Source organism: Lactuca virosa, chromosome 4 (assembly GCF_052849685.1).
Source record: "Lactuca virosa cultivar CGN04683 chromosome 4, Lactuca_virosa_CGN04683_v6, whole genome shotgun sequence".
Lineage (NCBI taxonomy): Eukaryota > Viridiplantae > Streptophyta > Magnoliopsida > Asterales > Asteraceae > Lactuca > Lactuca virosa.
The window spans coordinates 460,335,053-460,355,570 of NC_136429.1; the positions used below are offsets into that span (position 1 = coordinate 460,335,053).

A 20,518-nucleotide genomic window follows, 5' to 3' on the forward strand; every position below is an offset into this window, starting at 1 on the left:
ATACATAGCTACCAACGTACATTTATACTCTACTAAATTCATAGCTACCAACGTACATATATATTGTACTTTTATCCCTCATACTTTATCTACCCATGTTTTACCCAACATATTTGAAGATAAAATATATATACATTTTAAATCATTTTAAACATGTATAAAACATTCATTCAACATCCATCTCAAATAAACAAACAACATATATACACATAGCACGTATTTTATATAAAATACTTCATATCTGTGTGTAAGATGAAAGTGACTACACACTCACCTGATTTAATGAAAATCGGGCAGCAATTCGTTTCCTAAAACGATCGTTTCTAATAAAACCGGGAGTTTTATTGAGAAACCGGGCTCTGCGAAAGGTCGGGCTTCAAAACTGAAAAGATAAATTTTCCGGGTGTTCGGGCACTTCGGGGCGTGTTTCGGGCGTTGGAAATAATCCCGGGGCTTCGGGGGAAGTCAAAATAGTAAAAATATGGAATAATGGGTGAAAAATGGCAAAATACTCAAAATACCCGGGTAATCTCGCAAGGCCACTATTTATAGGGGAGAGCTGCGAGGGTTCGACCGAGAAGGAGGAGTCAGCGAGGCACGTGGCATCAGCAGCAAAGCCTAGGTGGTGACCGCGGAGCGAAGCAGCTGGCTCGGACACGCGGCAGCTTCTGCGAGGCCTCGGTTCGGACAGCTGGAGGCTTCTTAGCGGACCGAGCTTCGGTCCAATGGGGAAAAAGGGTGACGACTTCGGACCAATCAGAGGGTGACACGCGTACTGCGGTCCAATCAGCAGCGAGCACATGTCCGACACGTGTAAGCCTCGCATGTGAGGGTGACGTGTCCAAAGACGACTCATCCAAAATTTCTCGAAAATTGTGCCAAATCTTGTAAAATCCATAACTTTCTCATACGGGCTCCGTTTTTGACGTTGTTTATATGCACACGTAGAGAAAATTTTGCTCTACAACTTTCGTTTAGACTTCGTCGGAAAATTTGACTTTATTTTTATATTATTATTTTTAACAGACCGGGACTGGTAAATCCGTTAAAAATTCATAACTTCTTCATCCGACGTCCGTTTTCGTCAGACTTTTTACCGTTGTACTACTAATGACGAGACCTTCGATTCTCGTTTAGGTTGTGTTAGCTAAAAATCACTCGATCTAAAATTCGAGTTTTTAGCTATCTACTGCTAAGCTGAAACTTAGAAAAATCATAACCTCCTCATACGAAGTCAGATTTGGGCGTTCTTTTTATCGAACTTCTCGGTTTAACGAATACTACGAGTTTCGTTTAGATTACTAAGGCTAAAAAGTAGTTTATCAAAAACTCACTTTTTACGACATTCGGCACCGTGCCGGTTTGTCGCGAAACTTCGACAGGTCATAACTTCTTCGTTATAACTCGGATTTCAGCATTCTTTATATATCCGGAAACCTTGAGACATATACTACAACTTGGTTAAGATTAATCCTTCTAAATAATATTCCATCAAAAAGTCGTTTTTGATGTTTATCGTCTCTAAATTGACTAGTCCGGATCTACGGGCGTTACAATTATCTCCCCCTTAGGATGATGACGTCCCGAAATCATCAACGAAAATAGGACTTGTATAATGATTCCATACGTTATCTTTCCATCCTAAGTAATAACCATGATGCTCAATCTTACACCTGCTCTTCGTACTAGGTTGGACTTTCAATCGTAACCTACAAGTTAAAAAATAAATCCTTATTGAGGACTCCTTCTTCTTCTTAGGATAAGTACCTCCCCTTATCTATTGTAACAGATCGACGGGTCATGTTCTAATGACCTTCATCGGATGATGCAACGTCTAGACTCAAGTCTCTTTGAGTCAAATTCCAGAATGGAATATACCTTCGTTCGTATCTCAATGTGATATAATCACATTTTAGCATATAGCATTTCCAGCTACAAGCTTCATTAACAACGAGCGCGATGCTATCGATCGCATTAATTTCAACCTTCTGACTTTAGTCAGATGCTACATCGAACTTGGTCCTCCGAACCATGTAACAAACTCATCGTAGTCGGACTCAATTTGATATGACCATTAGGGTCGGAATAACAACCAACTTACTAGTCATTACCGAAACAAGGGTAATGACATATCCGAATAAAACGGAATCAATCACTAGTTTCTTGGTAACCTTGTGACTTTCCCTGATCCAAGCGTGAGTCATGTGCTTCCAGTAGTATAGATCTCTACTACTATTCACACCTACTCATACTCGTCCCAAGTACTGTCTCGTAGTCCCCAAGTCCTAAAATCACAAAACAATTTAACACATACGAATGTGTCCAATTAATCATAAAATTTTCCTAGACTCTACTAGGACTTCTTCCATGCGTATCTTCAGTCATCAATTCTACTTCAACTTGGTTGGTGATGGAAATTCCAGACGATGGAACAATTTCAAGAATTACACCAACCATTCCATCATCCTGCCAATCGAAGGTGTACTTTAGACGTACCGTACCCCTCTAAACGTTCCGTTATTTTATTAGACATATTCTAAAGGCAAGATACCACTCTTACGATATCTTCTGATATGTATCATTCACTATCATAAGCCTTTCATTTCCTCCATTTACTCAATTCTCTACGAGTCTCCACCATAACGTATTGTACACCCAAGCAAACGTTCGGTGTACCGGGCGAGAATTTAAGATAAGAAAGCTTTATTTACGATAGACGTATAAATCTCCTTATCACTCCGAAACGTTTACATGCTAGTTCTAATATCGTAGTCGTACGCTTAGAATCCTACACACATAAGGTTTCCAGATCCGGTCGGCAACAGACCATAGATCCGAACAAATAATGGCATATATGGCAAACATATAGCATTTAGCACATAAAAGCATTTTAGGCATCTTTCCTAAAATAAACTAGTGCTCGTGTCTAAAATATGGTAGACACTAATCTCACAATCACCACTTAGCATTCTAAGTTTAAGTCTAGAAATCCTACAATTTCTTAGTTCGCTTAAACTAATGCTCTGATACCAACTGTGACATCCCCAATTTCACGGCCAGAAAAGACCGATTTCGTTTATGCTTTAAAATAAAATCAGAGAAATCTTTTTAAAAGATGTTGCGGAATTGGTCCCCAAAACAAAACATGATAAAAGTTTATCAAAACCTTTCTTTAAGAAATATATATTTTTATTTCATAACAAAACCTCGGGATGTCATGTTCGGATACAGATCAAAAGCATTAACAAGACATTATAAGCCTTACACAGTTATTTACAACTACTGGCCTATAATCCAAAAATCACTCATTGTCATCATCCGACTATGCTCAGGGTCCACTACCTATAATATAAAAAGCTGAGTGAGTCAGGCTTGGAAGCCTGGTGAGCATATAGGGTTTTCAACCCACAATAAATAATAAACTTTTTAAGTTTATCAATCAACAAATAATTTATTAATTTCATCAACCAAAAACAACCCTAATTACCCGTTCCCGTTATCCCCACCTTACGTCCCTAAAACAACTATCACAAGGGACCTAGCCTAAGGATTTTCATTAGGGGTGACAACATTGTTTTCCTCAACAATTTATGTCAAACAAGACAACCAATAAGGTGACAACTTTGCTTTCCTCAGCAAATTATGTCAAACAAGACAAACATCAGGGTGACAACATTGCTTTCCCTCAGCAATTTATGTCAAACAAAACAACCTAACATAAAACAACCAATAAGGTGACAACATTGCTTTCCTTCAGCAATTTATGTCAAATAAGACAACCAAAATGGTGACAACATTTCTTTCCTCAGCAATTTATGTCAAACAAACATCGAGGTGACAACATTGCTTTTATCTCAGCAATTTATGTCAAAAGGGTGACAACATTGCTTTTCCTCAGCAATTTATGTCAACTAAAACAAACACCGGGGTGACAACATTGCTTTCCCTCAGCAATTTATGTCAAATAGGCACGAAGTCACATCGTCGCCAAGGTTTATACAACAGGCACTACGTCACATAGTCGCCAGGGTTTATACAATAGGCACTACGTCTCATAGTCGCCAGGGTTTATCTAATAGACACTACGTCTCATAGTCGCCAGGGTTTATCTAATAGGCACGAAGTCACATCGTCACCAGGGTTTATCTAATAGGCACTACGTCTCATAGTCGCCAGAGTTTATCTAATAGGCACGAAGTCACATCGTCTCCAGGGTTTATCTAATAGGCACTACGTCTCATAGTCGCCAGAGTTTATCTAATAGGCACGAAGTCACATCGTCGCCAGGGTTTATCTAATAGGCACTACGTCTCATAGTCGCCAGTGTTTATCTAATAGGCACTACGTCTCATAGCTGCCAACGTACTAAATACATAGCTACCAACGTACATCTATACTGTACTAAATTCATAGCTACTAACGTACATCTATACTGTACTTTTATCCCTCATACTTTATCTACCCATGTTTTACCCAACATATTTGAAGATAAAATATATATACATTTTAAATCATTTTAAACATGTATAAAACATTCATTCAACATCCATCTCAAATAAACAAACAACATATATACACATAGCACGTATTTTGTATAAAATACTTCATATCTATGTGTAAGATGAAAGTGACTACACACTCACCTGATTTAATGAAAATCGGGCAGCAATTCGTTTCCTAAAACGATCGTTTCTAATAAAACCGGGAGTTTTATTGAGAAACCGGGCTCTGCGAAAGGTCGGGCTTCAAAACCGAAAAGATAAATTTTTCGGGTCTTCGGGAACTTCGGGGCGTGTTTCAGGCGTTGGAAATAATCCCGGGGCTTCGGGGGAAGTCAAAACAGTAAAAATATGGAATAATGGGTGAAAAATGGCAAAATACTCAAAATACCCGGGTAATCTCGCAAGGCCACTATTTATAGGGGAGAGCTGTGAGGGTTCGGCCGAGAAGGAGGAGTCAGCGAGGCACGTGGCATCAGCAGCGAAGCCTAGGTGGTGACCGCGGAGCGAAGCAGCTGGCTCGGACACGCGGCAGCTTCTGCGAGGCCTCGGTTCGGACAGCTGGAGGCTTCTTAGCGGACCGAGCTTCGGTCCAATGGGGAAAAAGGGTGACGACTTCGGACCAATCAGAGGGTGACACGCGTACTGCGGTCCAATCAGCAGCGAGCACATGCCCGACACGTGTAAGCCTCGCATGCGAGGGTGACGTGTCCAAAGACGACTCATCCGAAATTTCTCGAAAATTGTGCCAAATCTTGTAAAATCCATAACTTTCTCATACGGGCTCCGTTTTTGACGTTCTTTATATGCACGCGTAGAGAAAATTTTGCTCTACAACTTTCGTTTAGACTTCGTCGGAAAATTTTGAATTTATTTTTATATTATTATTTTTAACAGACCGGGACTGGTAAATCCGTTAAAAATTCATAACTTCTTCATCCGACGTCCGTTTTCGTCAGACTTTTTACCGTTGTAGTAGTAATGACGAAACCATCGATTCTCGTTTAGGTTGTGTCGGCTAAAAATCACTCGATCTAAAATTCGAGTTTTTAGCTGTCTACTGCTAAGCTGAAACTTAGAAAAATCATAACTTCTTCATACGAAGTCAGATTTGGGCGTTCTTTTTATCGAACTTCTCGGTTTAACGAATACTACGAGTTTCGTTTAGATTACTAAGGCTAAAAAGTAGTTTATCAAAAACTCACTTTTTACGACATTCGGCACCGTGCCGGTTTGTCGCGAAACTTCGACAGGTCATAACTTCTTCGTTATAACTCGGATTTCGGCATTATTTATATATCCGGAAACCTTGAGACATATACTACAACTTGGTTAAGATTAATCATTCTAAATAATCTTGCATCAAAAAGTCGTTTTTGATGCTTATCGTCTCTAAATTGACTAGCCCGGATCTACGGGCGTTACACGCAAAGGTATTGACAAGCACCACAATTTTATCAAATTACTTTTGGCTTAAAGCATACATAACTTAATTCATAAAACATGAAAAAAGTCAACAATATTATTTTTCTATTTTACCCCTTTACGGCTCCAATACACAATCAAGTGGCTTAAATCACTTTAACCAACATTATCAACATCTAATAAGGTCAAAACGTTATCCCTTTGAATCCTGATACTTGCTTTTGACTAAATTAATGTCCGCCATTCCGAAATAAGAACTTCCCGAAACCGGATCTTACAATTTAAATCATACATTGAGTGGAAAACTAAAAGCAAATACATTGTACTTCAACTCTTTGGAGTTTTCCCCTAATATGATACAAGTTTCATATGCATGTAAATTATAAACACTTTTAGCAACTCACGGTAATTGTGCCACCAAAAACAATTCACCCATGCGTACTCGTCGTACAAGAAAATAAAAGAGATTTTTATATAACAAAATAAATAAATTACATATTTTAAAAACCTTACAAATTAATTTCATATTACACACATATTCCAATTGCGACAGTCCTCGACTAGTGAGGGCCAACAAGCTGCTACTTTTTTTATTGATACTTGACCCCTTGTGATGTTTATATTTATTTATTCATATGGTATGTCACAATTACATAGTTAGTTTAATTTCGTAAATCATAGACCGAAGAAGATGACCATTTTGGTGCAAGCCATGACAACCCACAGTTTTCATGAAGATTTTCAACACACCTTGACATCTTGAAGAGATTGGTACAATGATTGTTTTAGGAAGTAGGATATTGAAGATCTCACTAGGAAGTTTTGGTCCATAATGTCTCTTAGGAATAAACTTGACAACTCTTGTGATGGATCATAAATATTGTCACTAGATTATGGATTAGCTTATGCATATTTGCATGTTTGTGATGTTAATTTTTGATGTCGATATGGTGCATGGTTGAAAATAGGATTTGCATGCTAGATAATATTTTGAACATTATAACCATCACATAGAGTTTGGTTTTCAAAATATGACATTTTAAGATAAGATGGTAAAAATGGTTTTAAAGTAAAATGATTTATAGTTTAAAACTAAATAACGAAAAATTTTGAAAGACTAAAATTATTAAGTTTAAAATAGTGATTTTAGAAATTTATCCAAACTCCAAATATTAATAATCAAAGGAAGTTTTGTTAATATTTTTATAATTGGTTCTTTAGTGCTCAAAAATCAAAAATTGATATAAGATATTAATTTTAAAATTGAACACGTCGAAGTATATAATAAAATTGGATTTTATTTATAAAGAACCTGATATGAAAAAAGTATTTTTTTTTTCAGTGAAGGTACCACGGTGTATTGATGCATGCAATATCCATGATATACTATGTTTTAAAACTAGAATTAAAAAAAGGTATAAAAACCCTTTTTTCAAAATGCAAATCTATGTCATCTTTTTTGAAAAACATTTACATCACTTGTAAAATCTTTATGGGATAAAGGATACATAACTATTTGGATTGTCTTTTGACTGGCGATGTGGTTTTGCGATTTCTAGTGGGATAAATGATACATAACCATCTGTTATGTGTCTATTCCACATGTTTTTCAACTTAAATAATTTTATTTGAAATCTTTTATGATGAAGGACACCTAAGCATTAGAGACTCGAAGCTATATGGGATTAAATATGCCAATTAAAAAAAGTTAGTTAAGGATCCCATATAACTAGGAATTATATTTGGATGTAATTGGTAATATCTACCTACCTTGTTACGTTAAGTAAATGAGATAAATGATACCTAACCATTAATCTGTTTTCCAAAATGGATCTTACATTTTAATAATAAATGTTTTTGAAATATAATAAGGGTTAATTATTAGAGATTTAAATATTAAAAATATTAAATGAACTTTGTAAAATTTTGTAGATGACCCATAATGCTACCAACTTGATTAAAATATTACCATGTTTAATCCTTTTTAGCAATATCTTAGAACGTCACACTTCCTTTCTTAGTATCAAAACTTGATAACCGTTCTCAAAATTGAAAGAAAAGCTTATATACTTCACAAACCCCTTCCCATAGAACCTCATATCACCTCTAAGACCACACATAATGATTGGTTGAAACATTATGATGATTCAATATACATATCGTGCCTTATTCTTGATACTATGTCTCTATTATTTTGGGCTAGAATGAGCCATCTTTTAACATACAACATGATAAATGAGCTGAAGGAGGCGTTCCACTAGTTTCAATAGGCTGAATGTGTCAAAACATTTCTAGAGTTACATGAGTTATGAATAAAGGAAGGCCAAATCATTAGGTCTTATTTTGACAAGATTAAAGATCATATTGACTACTTGGAGACACCTGGTCTTTCCTTTCCCCATGAGATGAGTATAACTTTGATCCTTAATTCTTTCAACAAGACATACAACGTTTTCAAGAAATATAATATTAGAACTTGCAATATATCCATCTCAGAGTTGCATACAATGCTTGAGGATTTCGAGAAGGATCTTTCCAAGGGAAAAATTACATATATGACATAATAAGCCATTGGTAATTGGAACGGACGTTGCATTAAGGAGTTTGTAACTAGGAAGCCTAAGGTAGGCACTTTAGGTATCCATATGACATGACTTTTACTTTTCATCTAACACTTGAGTATTTGATACTAAGTGTAAGACTAACATTTTAAATGTGTTACAAATGACCAAGAAAGGGAACAGTTGAGCATAAGAAAGTTGGTTCACAACGTGATCAGAGAAGCAAGATTTAGGGACTAGAGCTTGTGGAGATTATGCTTTATGTTTTTGTATACAAAGATTTGTATTATAAAACAATGATTTTTTTTAACAATGTATGTTTAAATATTGGTTGACTTAACATTATATATATATATATATATATATATATATATATATATATATATATATATATATGTATTTATGTATGTATGTATGTATGTATGTATGTGTGTGACATTCATAATTTCACGCCTAGAAAAGACCGATTTGTTTATGCTTATTTAAAATCAGATTATCATTTTTGAGGAATAATATTGCGGAATTTGTTCCCAAAAACATGATAATGATATTATCAAAGCATTTCTGAAGAAATGTATTTTAAGTATATTAAAACGTTGGGGTGTCATCGTCAATACAGAAAGATAAGCATAATAAAATATTACAAGCCTTACAGTAATTAAACTAGTGGCCTACTACTCCTTGAATCTCTCAGCAAAATGTATCTTTAATATCGCTACCTGAGATACAATAAACTGAGTGGGTCAGGTTGGGAAACCTGGTGAGTACATAGGATTTTCAAACCACAATAATATAATTAATATGTTTAATCATCAAACAATTAACCCAATTTCCCATCCCTATTATCTTCTCCATTCTTAAGGATCTACCCTAAGGTTCATCTATGTTGATAGTACCAGTTTGGGGATTTCTCCATGATACTTGTCAATAGGTTTTCTTCTATATTTATTCCTAACGATTTGTCCTAAGGAATAAGCACGATGTCTATCGTTGTCGGTGTTTGGGCACGAAGTCCATTGCTGCCGGTGTTTAGGCACGCAGTCCATCGCTGCCAGTGTTTATCTAATAGGAACTAAGTCCATAGATTCCACTATCTATCTAATATGCACTAAGTCCATAGCTGCCAGTGTTTATCTAATATGCACTAAGTCCACACTTGCCAGTGTTCTACGGGACTATCATCAATAAGTCCGGTAGTTGTCACATATACTTTGCTAAGTGACTATATCGTTGGTAAAATAACAATTCCAAAGTCATGGCATTATATCATTTCCTACTTCTTTTTTCATACCATGGCATCCTATCTTTCATCATACTATGACATCCTTCATTAACCTTTGTTACCCAATGTGTGATATTTATAAAAATACATACATATATAGTATAAATCATATAAACTTATCTTATAACATTTCATCTAACACATATCATCTTTGCACGTAAGAACATATAGCAATTATTTAATTAGATACTTCATATCTATATGTAAGATAAAAGTAACTATGCACTCACTTGTTAAAGTGATGACTCGAAACTCAGACAGTGATGCGCTTCTAACGATTGTCTTTTCCTTTGACGTAACCTAGTATCATTATCAGTAAGTCTTAGTGTAATATTTCTCGCGAATAATTATCAGTATATATTCATCATTGATTCAAAGTCTACTGATCTATAGCTAATAAGGACAACCGGGTAAGATCATATCAGAGGTAGGGTACGTTTGGTATACAGAGTATACTATTTGGAAAGCTCACTTTAAACACCTCACTAAATCTAACCTTATCATCATCCCCATAAGTAGATCAATCAGTATAACGACTTGGAATCACTGATAAATATTGTTTATATGTTCATAATAACGATAACGAACTTAAAGATAAGTTATACTTAAATCATGGTAAACATAACTCAACTTACAGGTGGTTTAGCCAAAAATCGGACTTTACACGGGCATAACTTCTAAACTGAAAGCTCTATTTCTCAGGGCTTTCTGTCGCTCGAGAGCTTTGCTAATAACCCTTAGGAAGTTCTAGAACAAGGCCTAGGTGTTGGATTAGGTGTCTAAGACCATAACTATAATTGGTATATACTTGAATTGATAGTAGCACAGTCCTTTTGGGTTGCCCTCAAGACTAGCAACCAGACAAGATGATTTTGGAGAACGAGGTTGATTTATTATTTGATTAATAAATTGAAATAAATGATTTGTTAATATATTATGAGAATAATGTATTAATTAGAAATAGTAATATTTAATCAGATATTAATTTGAATTAATTTTGGGATTAAAGGAAGTAATTAAAAGTGCATGGACTGAAGTGCAATTGTTCAATAGTTGAGCAAGAGGCAATCTAGAACCCTCCATTAGGCATGGACAGTTTCTTCATGCTGAAGGGTTCTAGAATAATCCCTGGTGGATAAACAGGAAAGTGGACAATTACCCGGTTTAAGATAATCTTGGATTAGGGCTTATCTAGGGTTTCCTGACTGCACTATATATACAGCCTTAACCCTAAGAATTTCGGCCACTCCTTTTGAAGGGATAACCGAATTTTCTAGCCTCTCTCCTCCTTCTCAATCATCTTCCTTTGCTAGTGTTGGGTGTAAACCACTAGAGGCGTGACATTTGTGACGCTTACTCTCAAACACAAGGATTTGCATTGTTATTACTATGTAGCAATCAAGGTATGATTATTCAAACCCTATTTGTATTTTTTCGATAATATACTAGTGTTATAGGGTTTCTATTTTGTTGTTCAAGTTGTATGTTCAATTAGAGAAAACATAGATCAATTAATAGGGTTGCATGCACACATAGGATTTATATGTTTTGCATAATACCCATGTGGTATTAGAGAGTAGGTTTAGTTTTCTATTGAATTGATACAATCGTTGAAATTGAAAAAGGAGAAGCAAAACAGAATCATCATTCTGTTCCGCCAGTACGGCGTGGTGACCTGCGAATTTCGTCCGACCACGGCATGGGAATTGCTTACCACGACGTGGTGGGCTGTCAGATCCATAAAATTCAGGTTTGATAATATCACATGATTTGATTAGGATAATTACCTTTAATAATGTTTTAATTGTATAAAACTGAATATTTTTCAAAAGTAATTGGATATCCTTATCTTGAAATCATGATTGGCTTAAATTTTAAATTAAAGAAATTAATTTATTAATTTTTCGAAATTTAAAATAACTTAGTATTTTTTAAATGTTCTAAAAATACACCCTTATACTATATGTAAAATTAAAAGTCTAATATTACTATACGTATAAGACTAAGTCAGTCAAACCGCTACTACGCCTCATTCACGAAGCCGATCTATTAGGGAAGTTTAAGGAAGCGGCCTATAAAATGAACGCCATTAGGTATCCCCTCTTACCCACCGCTCCCTTGATTGGTGGAGGGTCGTTAGCCGAACGGGTTTGATCGGACTACCTTATCCTTATTAATAAGTATAATGAACCATAATGTAATTAAACATATTTTTTATAAAATTCCCAATCTTAGTTACTTTAGGGAAAATGTGAATTTGTATGCTAACCCATGAAATTGCACATTGCACTTTATGAGTCGTTAGTGGAGTGCATATGGTTAACTGGAACACTAATAGGGATGAATAAAGAGTGGCAATGGGTGTCTCGTAAATTATCATTGATTAATGGAGTGCGTGTGGTTAACCGACAAATCAAAATGAGATGATAAATGACATCGAGATAACCAAGCTAATTTGCATGATTATTCACATCTTGTTTTCGATCCTCTGTATCCTAGTCAAAAATGGAACAACATAATTAAGATTAAACATGCTATTGAAGAGTTCAATGAATCTCAAATGATCTAGGAATTTCATTAACCACTTATTTCATTCAGATTTCGTTTTCTTGTGGTGAAATTGGTAAATCGTCATTTACCCACCTTTATATAATTTACAATTAGATTACATCATCTCTTTTCTAAGTTGTGAATTAGCTAGTTGGATTCTAGCCTTGATATTTCATTTTGGGTGTTATATTGAAGATTGTTCTTATCTAACTAAAACTATCTTTCTTTTATAGATGTCTACTCCAACCGATGCTTATGGTTCCTCCTCCTCCAACAACCACAACAACAACTTTTCGTTGCTTAACATCTGCTCGAGGGTGACATTAGATGGAACCAATTACAACGATTGGATGCACAACATAAAGAGGACTCTTCGCTTTGAAGAAAAAAAGTACGTCCTAGAAAAGGAACTCCTTGAAATTGATGAAACAAAAGATACTCCTAAAGAACTAGCTGAGTATAAGAAGCACTTCAACGATGCAACAAAAGTTTCTTGCATCATGGTGGCGAATATGACTCCTGAGCTACAAAGGCTCTATGAGGATTACTTACCGAATGAGATTAACAACGACTTGATGGAAAAGTACCATCAACGAGCTCATCAAGAGAAGTACGAGGTAGTAAAGTCCCTCATCACTAGCAATATGAAAAATGGGGAGTTTGTTAGTAGCCATGTACAAAGGATGCAACAATATGTGGATCGCTTGTTGAAGTTGAAAGTGAACTTTGATGAGGAATTGGCTATTGATATAGTCTTGAACTCATTGCCCAGTTGTTATGATCAGTTTATGCTAACTTATCATTTGAACAACCAAGAGACTAAATTGGCTCAACTCCAGAACCTCCTGCGACCGATTAAAGCAGGAATGTAGGGCAAAAGTATTGCCTCTACTCCTGCTGATGCTCTAGTCTTGGACATTGGGCAAGGAAAGGGCAAAAAGAGGAAAGGTCTTCCAAAGAAGAATTAGAAGGGAAAGTCCCAAGATGAGTTGTCAAGTAATGGACCCAAAGGAAAGGCCAGTTCAGAAGCTCCCCCTACATCCGATCCCGAAGAGGCCACTTGATTCTACTGCCACGACAAAGGGCATTAGAAACAAAGTTGCCAGAAATACTTGCAAGATATCAAGGATGGCAAGGTGAAGCCAACCTCTGTAGGTATTTACACTATCTTATCTAATAACTCATCATATCCTCGTTCTTGGGTCCCTGATACATGATGTGGATTTTGCATTTGTTCTGAATTGTAAGGAATAAGAAGAAGTGAGGATGTGGAGCATGGAAGGATGAACTTGATCATGGGCAATAGGCGATCCTCACCTGTTAGCAAAATTGGAGTTTATAGATTAGTGCTTAGTAGTGGGTTAGGGTTAGATTTAATAAATTGTTGCTGCTCGTCAGAGATGACACAAAACATCATTGCATTTCATGCTTTATTCAAACAAGGTTTTAGATATTCTTTTAATGATGAGAATGGTTCTATTTCTACTTATAAAAATGGTGTTTTTTTTATTTTGAAGCTTTACCTTGCGATGATGTGTATGAAACTGTGATGATTGTAGAAAATTTAGGAAATAATGTTTTTCAAATTGACTCGTCTAATGGTATAGACAAAGCGTGCTTGTGGCATTGTCGTCGTGGACACGTTAACAAGAAATGCATAGCCCAACTCCAAAAGGATGGAGTGTTGGAATCATTTGACTTAAGGTCGGATGATACATGCGAATCTTGTCCACTGGGAAAGATGAAAAAATCACCTTTCACTAGTTCTTGTGAAAGAGGTGAAGGTTTGTTGGACCTTATACATACAGATGTGTGTGGGCCCTTCAGATCCACCACCAGGGACGAAAATCAATTCTATGTGACTTTTACTGATTATTATAGCAGATTTGGCTATATCTACTTAATCAAGCATAAGTTAGAAACTTTTGAAAAGTTCAAAGAGTTTAAAAAAGAAGTCGAAAATCAATTGGGCAAGAAGATAAAGATGCTTAGATCCGATAGAGGCGATAAGTATCTTACTATCAAGTTCCACGACTACCTCAAGGAATGTGGACTAGTTTCATAATTGACACCTCCTAGGACACCACAACTGAATGGTGTGGCTGAGAGGCGTAATTGAACCTTGTTGGACATGGTTTGTTCCATGATGAGTCTGTTGGGTTTTGCGCATTCTAACACTGCTATGGTGTACATGCAACCCTATAAACCTTGGATCTATGTTTTCTCTATTATACATGAAAATATTAACTATTCCAAGGTTTCATCCTAACTAACATATTATGAGGCACCTATACTACAAAGTTCTAGTTAGATGACATACCTTTTAATGTAGCTTGATGTCTTCAAGCTTTAAGAGCTTAGCCCCAATAGTGTGGAAGCCTCAAGTGGAATCACAAATCACCAAAACACCTTGGAAAACCTTTAGAGAATATGGATACTTGGCTCACACTATGAAATCGGTTATTGCCCTCTTTAGTGTATCCACACTAGCCACTAGCATAATTTCATGAACCATAAGACCCTTTATATAGTGTGGAGGATTAGGGTTAAACCCTAATACCCATGACCTTTAATTTCCTAGGATCCATGGGTTAAAGCTCCATGGACTATCCATGAAGACTTAGCCCAACCTAAATGAACTTGGCCCACTACACATATATATATCTAAGAGTCCATATTTAATTAGTTCCTTTTGATCACTTAATTAATTATAAATTAATTCTTGATCAATACTAATTAAATAATATGATTATATATTAATATATTAGAACTTATAATATATTAATATAAATCATAAATATACTATTCTCAAAAGACTATCCATATAAATTGTGTCGGTGAAGTGCAACACAAATGGACCATGCCGGGTTGGGTCAAGTGCATACCAAATATAGTTATGGACTTAGACATTAATCCAATAGTCTCCCACTTGGATAAGTCTAAAACTATTATTGAGTATGACTTCAAAACCAACTGGCAATCGTAGCTCTTAAAGCCGCTGTCGAACTCTGATCTTGTCAACGAACTCTGACCTTTGTCAATGACTTGTCCATTAGATAAGAGATCATATATTCCTCCATTCTAGATATCATATGGACTGAGACATGGATTATAATCATTCTCTCTGTCCATTTGTTGTTTCCCGATTTCCGATTTATGACGACTGACTGATTGAACAAATAAAATCAGTCTTGGCTTGGCCAAGCACTCACATGTGTCATCACTAAATCATCGAGGGGCCCACAGATATCGCTTTTATCCCGAAGGTAAAAGGAATGGATAAACTTCGACTCATATGGCTTGTTCTACTACTTGTTGAATCATACACAAAGGCACGTTTTATAACATCGAGTTACCGAATGCGTTTTCGTGCAATCAATGTACAACAAACTCATAGTAACAACTCATATCTCTAGGTTTGAATAATATAAGATATTATCGTCTCATGATCACTCGTGATAAAATCCATGAAATGATTCAAATGAGCGCGGGTTGAATCCAATACTCAGAACTTATGAGCACTCATGAGTGTTGTAGCACCACTTTGTCCACCAACTTGGACCTCTACAAACCAACCCATGACAGTCTTGATTCATATCTACTTCCAACATATGACCGACTGTGGATGGTTTGAATAACTTAATCATTCAGGAAGAGCGACTTAGTTATTCTGGAAGTCAAAACATGCAAAGTGAAACACAAGAATAAATGAATCAAATATGGTATCAAACCCTATGAATATAAATAAACACTTTTATTTATCACCTTACTGATTACTCATTATTCATTGTTTCGGTTTTATCAACTTTATACTTGAATTAAAAACACTAGTTGTCCCATGCTCCAAGCATGTACACTATGTTTTTCTTAAACGATAGCTTTGCCATACACCAAGTATGCACTCTATGTTTGTCTATGATCCTTACTTTGTGTAAACCAATTGAACATAATTTCAATGATTCTAATTTCACACTCCCAAATCCTTATCGAAAAATGTGAGAATTTCAAATTCCTATCATTTATCGAAATCTGTTTAGATTTTAAACTTATATGCACTGACCCTCCTGTAATGAATATGTACAAAGTCACAAAGACTTGTCAACAGTCATTATAAGGTATTCCAATGGAGATCAACTCCATGGAAACTAAGTCTCATATTCAAAGTACATTGCTTTGGACATGCTTCTTGCATTAAGTTTTCTAATCTTACACAGATAACTTCCACCTATGGAGACAACTCCATATTCTCATTTTGACTATCACTTCTGAATAAGAGATGCCTCTTTTCAGTATATGTCAATATGGTCCTTCCAAAATTAGCACTATACTTCCAACTATCCCTGAGCAACCAATCTTTGGTAAACCTCAGATTGTCCTCGACAATTGCTTAATCATTTTAGTCATATCCAATTCTAGACCTTTTCCCTTCTTAATGCCTCTGGGCATTTGGAAAAATTTAAAAATGACAAATATTATAGCACATGCAATCGATCCTGTACCCAAAGCAAATGGTACACGATTCATGATGTCTCACATAAAGACATGATTCTAGACCAGTCTTTTGCTACAATATTTTTATTTGCCATGTTTTCAAAATTTGACTATGAAAAGGGATGCCGTAATCATAATCGAATTTTAAGAACGCAATATATAGAATTTCCTTAAGTTGAACCAATCCAACATGAAATTCATATATATATTCTTGACTAAAGATGATTAAGGACTCAATCTAAGCCTTTAGAACTGAAATGAAGTATATCCTCTCCCTTAATTATAGCAAAACAACTTTTTCAATCCCTGCAGCCTCACGAATTGAAACTTTTGTTTTCTATAATTAACATTGCTAACTTGCAACACTAACAATAATTATCATGCTCCCACTAACATGATGATTATTAGCATAACACTTATGCTCCCACTAGCTTTGACATGTACTCAAAAATCAGCTGGACTTCTAGAAATCAATACTTTATTGACTTTCTGACCAAAGTTTAGATTTCTGATACGAGATGCTTTGATAAAACTTTATCAAAATCATACACTTTTCCTTAGATATCATGCATGTGTGTCTAAACAATTTCAGAACTATGAAAAAGGGATGCCGTAATCATAGTCTCAATTGTTTAGACCTTTTGCCATCTGCTTCAAATCTACTTGGTGGAAGTGTTTCCTTACCATCATTTTCATGAATCGGAGAGAAACCTTATGACCCTTAGATTTTATGGTGTATGTGTTCTTATCCATGTGAATCGTCAAAACCATAGTCACAAGACAAGGATAATGACAAATCCAAACTCATATGGACTGAACTTATGCAATCTTAACTTCTTGCCACCTGGCAGTACAGGGCCTGCCATTGCTTCCAAGTTGTTATGCAACCAATTGAGAACTTTCAGAACTCCTATGCAAAGCCAACTTTAACTGGAATGGGAACAGAATATGTCAACACGATAGGTTATAAACCTCAAGTCGTGTGCTAGTGAAGAACCTTAGGTTTTATTCTTGATTAGTTCTTGAAATTCTTTTTAGGATCTTTAAGACTCCCACTATCCTCTTGACATATAAGACTATCTTTCCAAATATTCAAGAGATAGTGCGGATTCTTTATCAAGACAAACACTTCACACAATTGGCCTTAGTTGGTCTTTGTTTTATGCAAAACATCACAACTTACCAATTTCAAATGTACAAGAGTAGGACACTTTTACTCTTACATTTGACAAGTGTTTTAAACCTTTCTTTAAGATATGTCACTCAAGTTACAATCTTGGAGTATGACTCTAAGAATTGTTTTGGAACGAAGTATGACTCATCTTCCTGATCTAACCATTTCAACAATTCATGACTCCTCTTCTTAGTCATAAGAATGCACTAAGATGACCTTTAGAGGACTAATTGTGATATGATTTCTAAATCATTAAGATGATCACAAACATGATACTAAAGTACTCTCCCATCTTTTCAGATTTGAGAAACTTTTATCTTTCTGCCTAATTTGATTCTTCCCATTCGTTCTGCCATACATTGAGACTTTTCCAATGTTTCAGAATTATACTTAAACTTGTAAGTATAATCATATTTACTAAACTTTAGTAAATAAAATAGTCTTAACGAGCTTTGTGGTGGACATGACCAGTGCACAAGAATGTGTACTCGATCCCTTTAGTCCTTCACTTGACTCACACATCCATGTGAACAAGTAATTAGTCTTGATTTTCCAATGCTTGAAAGTTCTCATTCATCATACTATTCAACTTGCATGATTCCAAGTTTCGGTCCAATTGAAACTTGGGTGATGAGGAACTTTCCTGATTTGGTAAATTTAGACACTACCACAAATGAAAGAATCAAATCCATTTTCCAATATTGCTGTCAGTGGAATCATATAAGCAACAATTTTCCACAAATGCCATTGTAAGGATACTTCAAATAAATAAAATTAAACAATTTTCTTTTATTTTATAACTTTGCGGAAAAACTTATCCTTACAATCCACATGGAAAATTGTTGTTATCTATTCCTTAGCAATATATCATAACTTCTTAAGCAACTGCTCAAAATTCTAATGCGATCGAAATCCACCTTCGCGATCAGAATCAGCATATACTTCCTTTAAGATTTCTCTCTATTCTTTGATTCTTAAAACATCAACATGTGACCCAGTCACATCATGTAATGAGGATCTCAGAATAGAACTTAACAGAGTTAGATAATGGGCTCTACCTGATGTAGAGTCAAACTTATTGACTTTAACATCCTTAGGTAAATTTGGCAGCTTTGCAATCAACACCCCTTCCTTTGGCAAAATAAACATATGGACCCTTTGGTAATGGGACTATCTCAGACTTAGCCTTCATCTTTACCATTTGGTCAATCGGGTTGACTATGGCCCATCCCTTTCCATTGGGAAGAGAATGCTTTTTCTGGATTTCCAGTGTCACCATTGTCACTGTCCATAAAGTTTTTGGGAAGTTGATCTTCTAATCAAATTTGCTTTACTATCGTTCCAAATCATTGCTGATTCAGCAGCACCAAGCAAATAGATATGATCATTAAGGTTCATGTCATAGTCTGTTTCATAGTAGTCCTAAAGGAACTCACTATGTGACTTAGAAAGTGATTGAACATCCAACTTTCTCAAGACTTTGACACCCAACTCTCCCAGCTTGTCAATATGTGACTTCATCTCTAAGATGTGATCATACATAGACCTTGCTTGCGATTAGGGCTTGAGTGAGCTTGAACTTGTGGGTTAGGGAGAATAATTGGAGGAGGTGGAGGAAGAGAAGTATGACTTCCATGAGCCAAACTCGGGAAGTCATATTCATTAGGAAAGCTTGGTTTGGGAAGATCATTGTTGTCTAAACCAGACATCAACAATGGGAGAAATTCACATAAAGTTGATTTAAGTCCTTAATATAACACCCAATATGATATATTAAGGCTAGGACCCAACAAACTATTTTATAACTTGGAAGAGGGATGCCGTAATCCAAGCTATAAAATATTTGAAGGTAGGTGAATGACGATTCACCAATTTCCACCAAGATAAATGAAATGTATTATTAGGTTTTAATTGGTTTTGAAACTCCTAGATTCTTTTGAGATTCATTGAACTTTTCAATGGCATGTTTCAATCTCGAGTGTGCCCTTCAGGTTTTGTGACTGGGATGCCGAGGATCACAAAACAAGGTGTGAAGTAACCATGCAAATATACTTGGTACCCTTAATATTTACTCCTCAATCGATGTGCCGGTTACCCACACACGCTCCAACGATACTATCATAAACATTTAGTTACCCTTTGCCTACCTTGTTAAGTCCAGGTTAGTGTGTCGGTTAACCACACACGCTCCACTAACAGCTTAAACAAAGTGCAAAGTGTAATTTCATGGATTAGCACCTTATTCACATTTTCCTAAGTAACTAAGATTGGGAATTTAGAAGTGTTTAGTTACTTAGTATTTATCATTATACTTATAATGAAGGGAGAATTATAGTCCTTGTCCTACCTGTTCGGCTAACGACCCTCCACCGGTCAAGGAAGCGGTGAGTGAGAGTGGACACCCATTAAACTGCCATTTTATAGGCAGTAACCTTATACCCCCCTTATAGACCGGCTTCGTGAATGAGGCCTACTAATGGTAAGACGACTTGCTCTTATACATATAATATATTAAACTTTTAATATTATAATAGTA

General features: G+C 35.7%; 1 protein-coding gene across 1 annotated transcript; it reads left to right on the forward strand.

Moving 5' to 3' along the window:
• The first annotated feature begins 12,550 nt into the window (after window positions 1-12,550).
• On the forward strand, window positions 12,551-13,189 carry LOC145106788 (uncharacterized). Its single transcript, XM_079043716.1, has one exon. It carries the CDS (start codon window positions 12,551-12,553, stop codon window positions 13,187-13,189), a length of 639 nt encoding a protein of 212 aa, XP_078899842.1.
• Window positions 13,190-20,518: the final 7,329 nt, after the last annotated feature.

Excerpts from the sequence above, each read along its gene's own strand:
- LOC145106788 (XM_079043716.1), top strand. The coding sequence starts at position 12,551 with ATGTCTACTCCAACCGATGCTTATGGTTCCTCCTCCTCCAACAACCAC.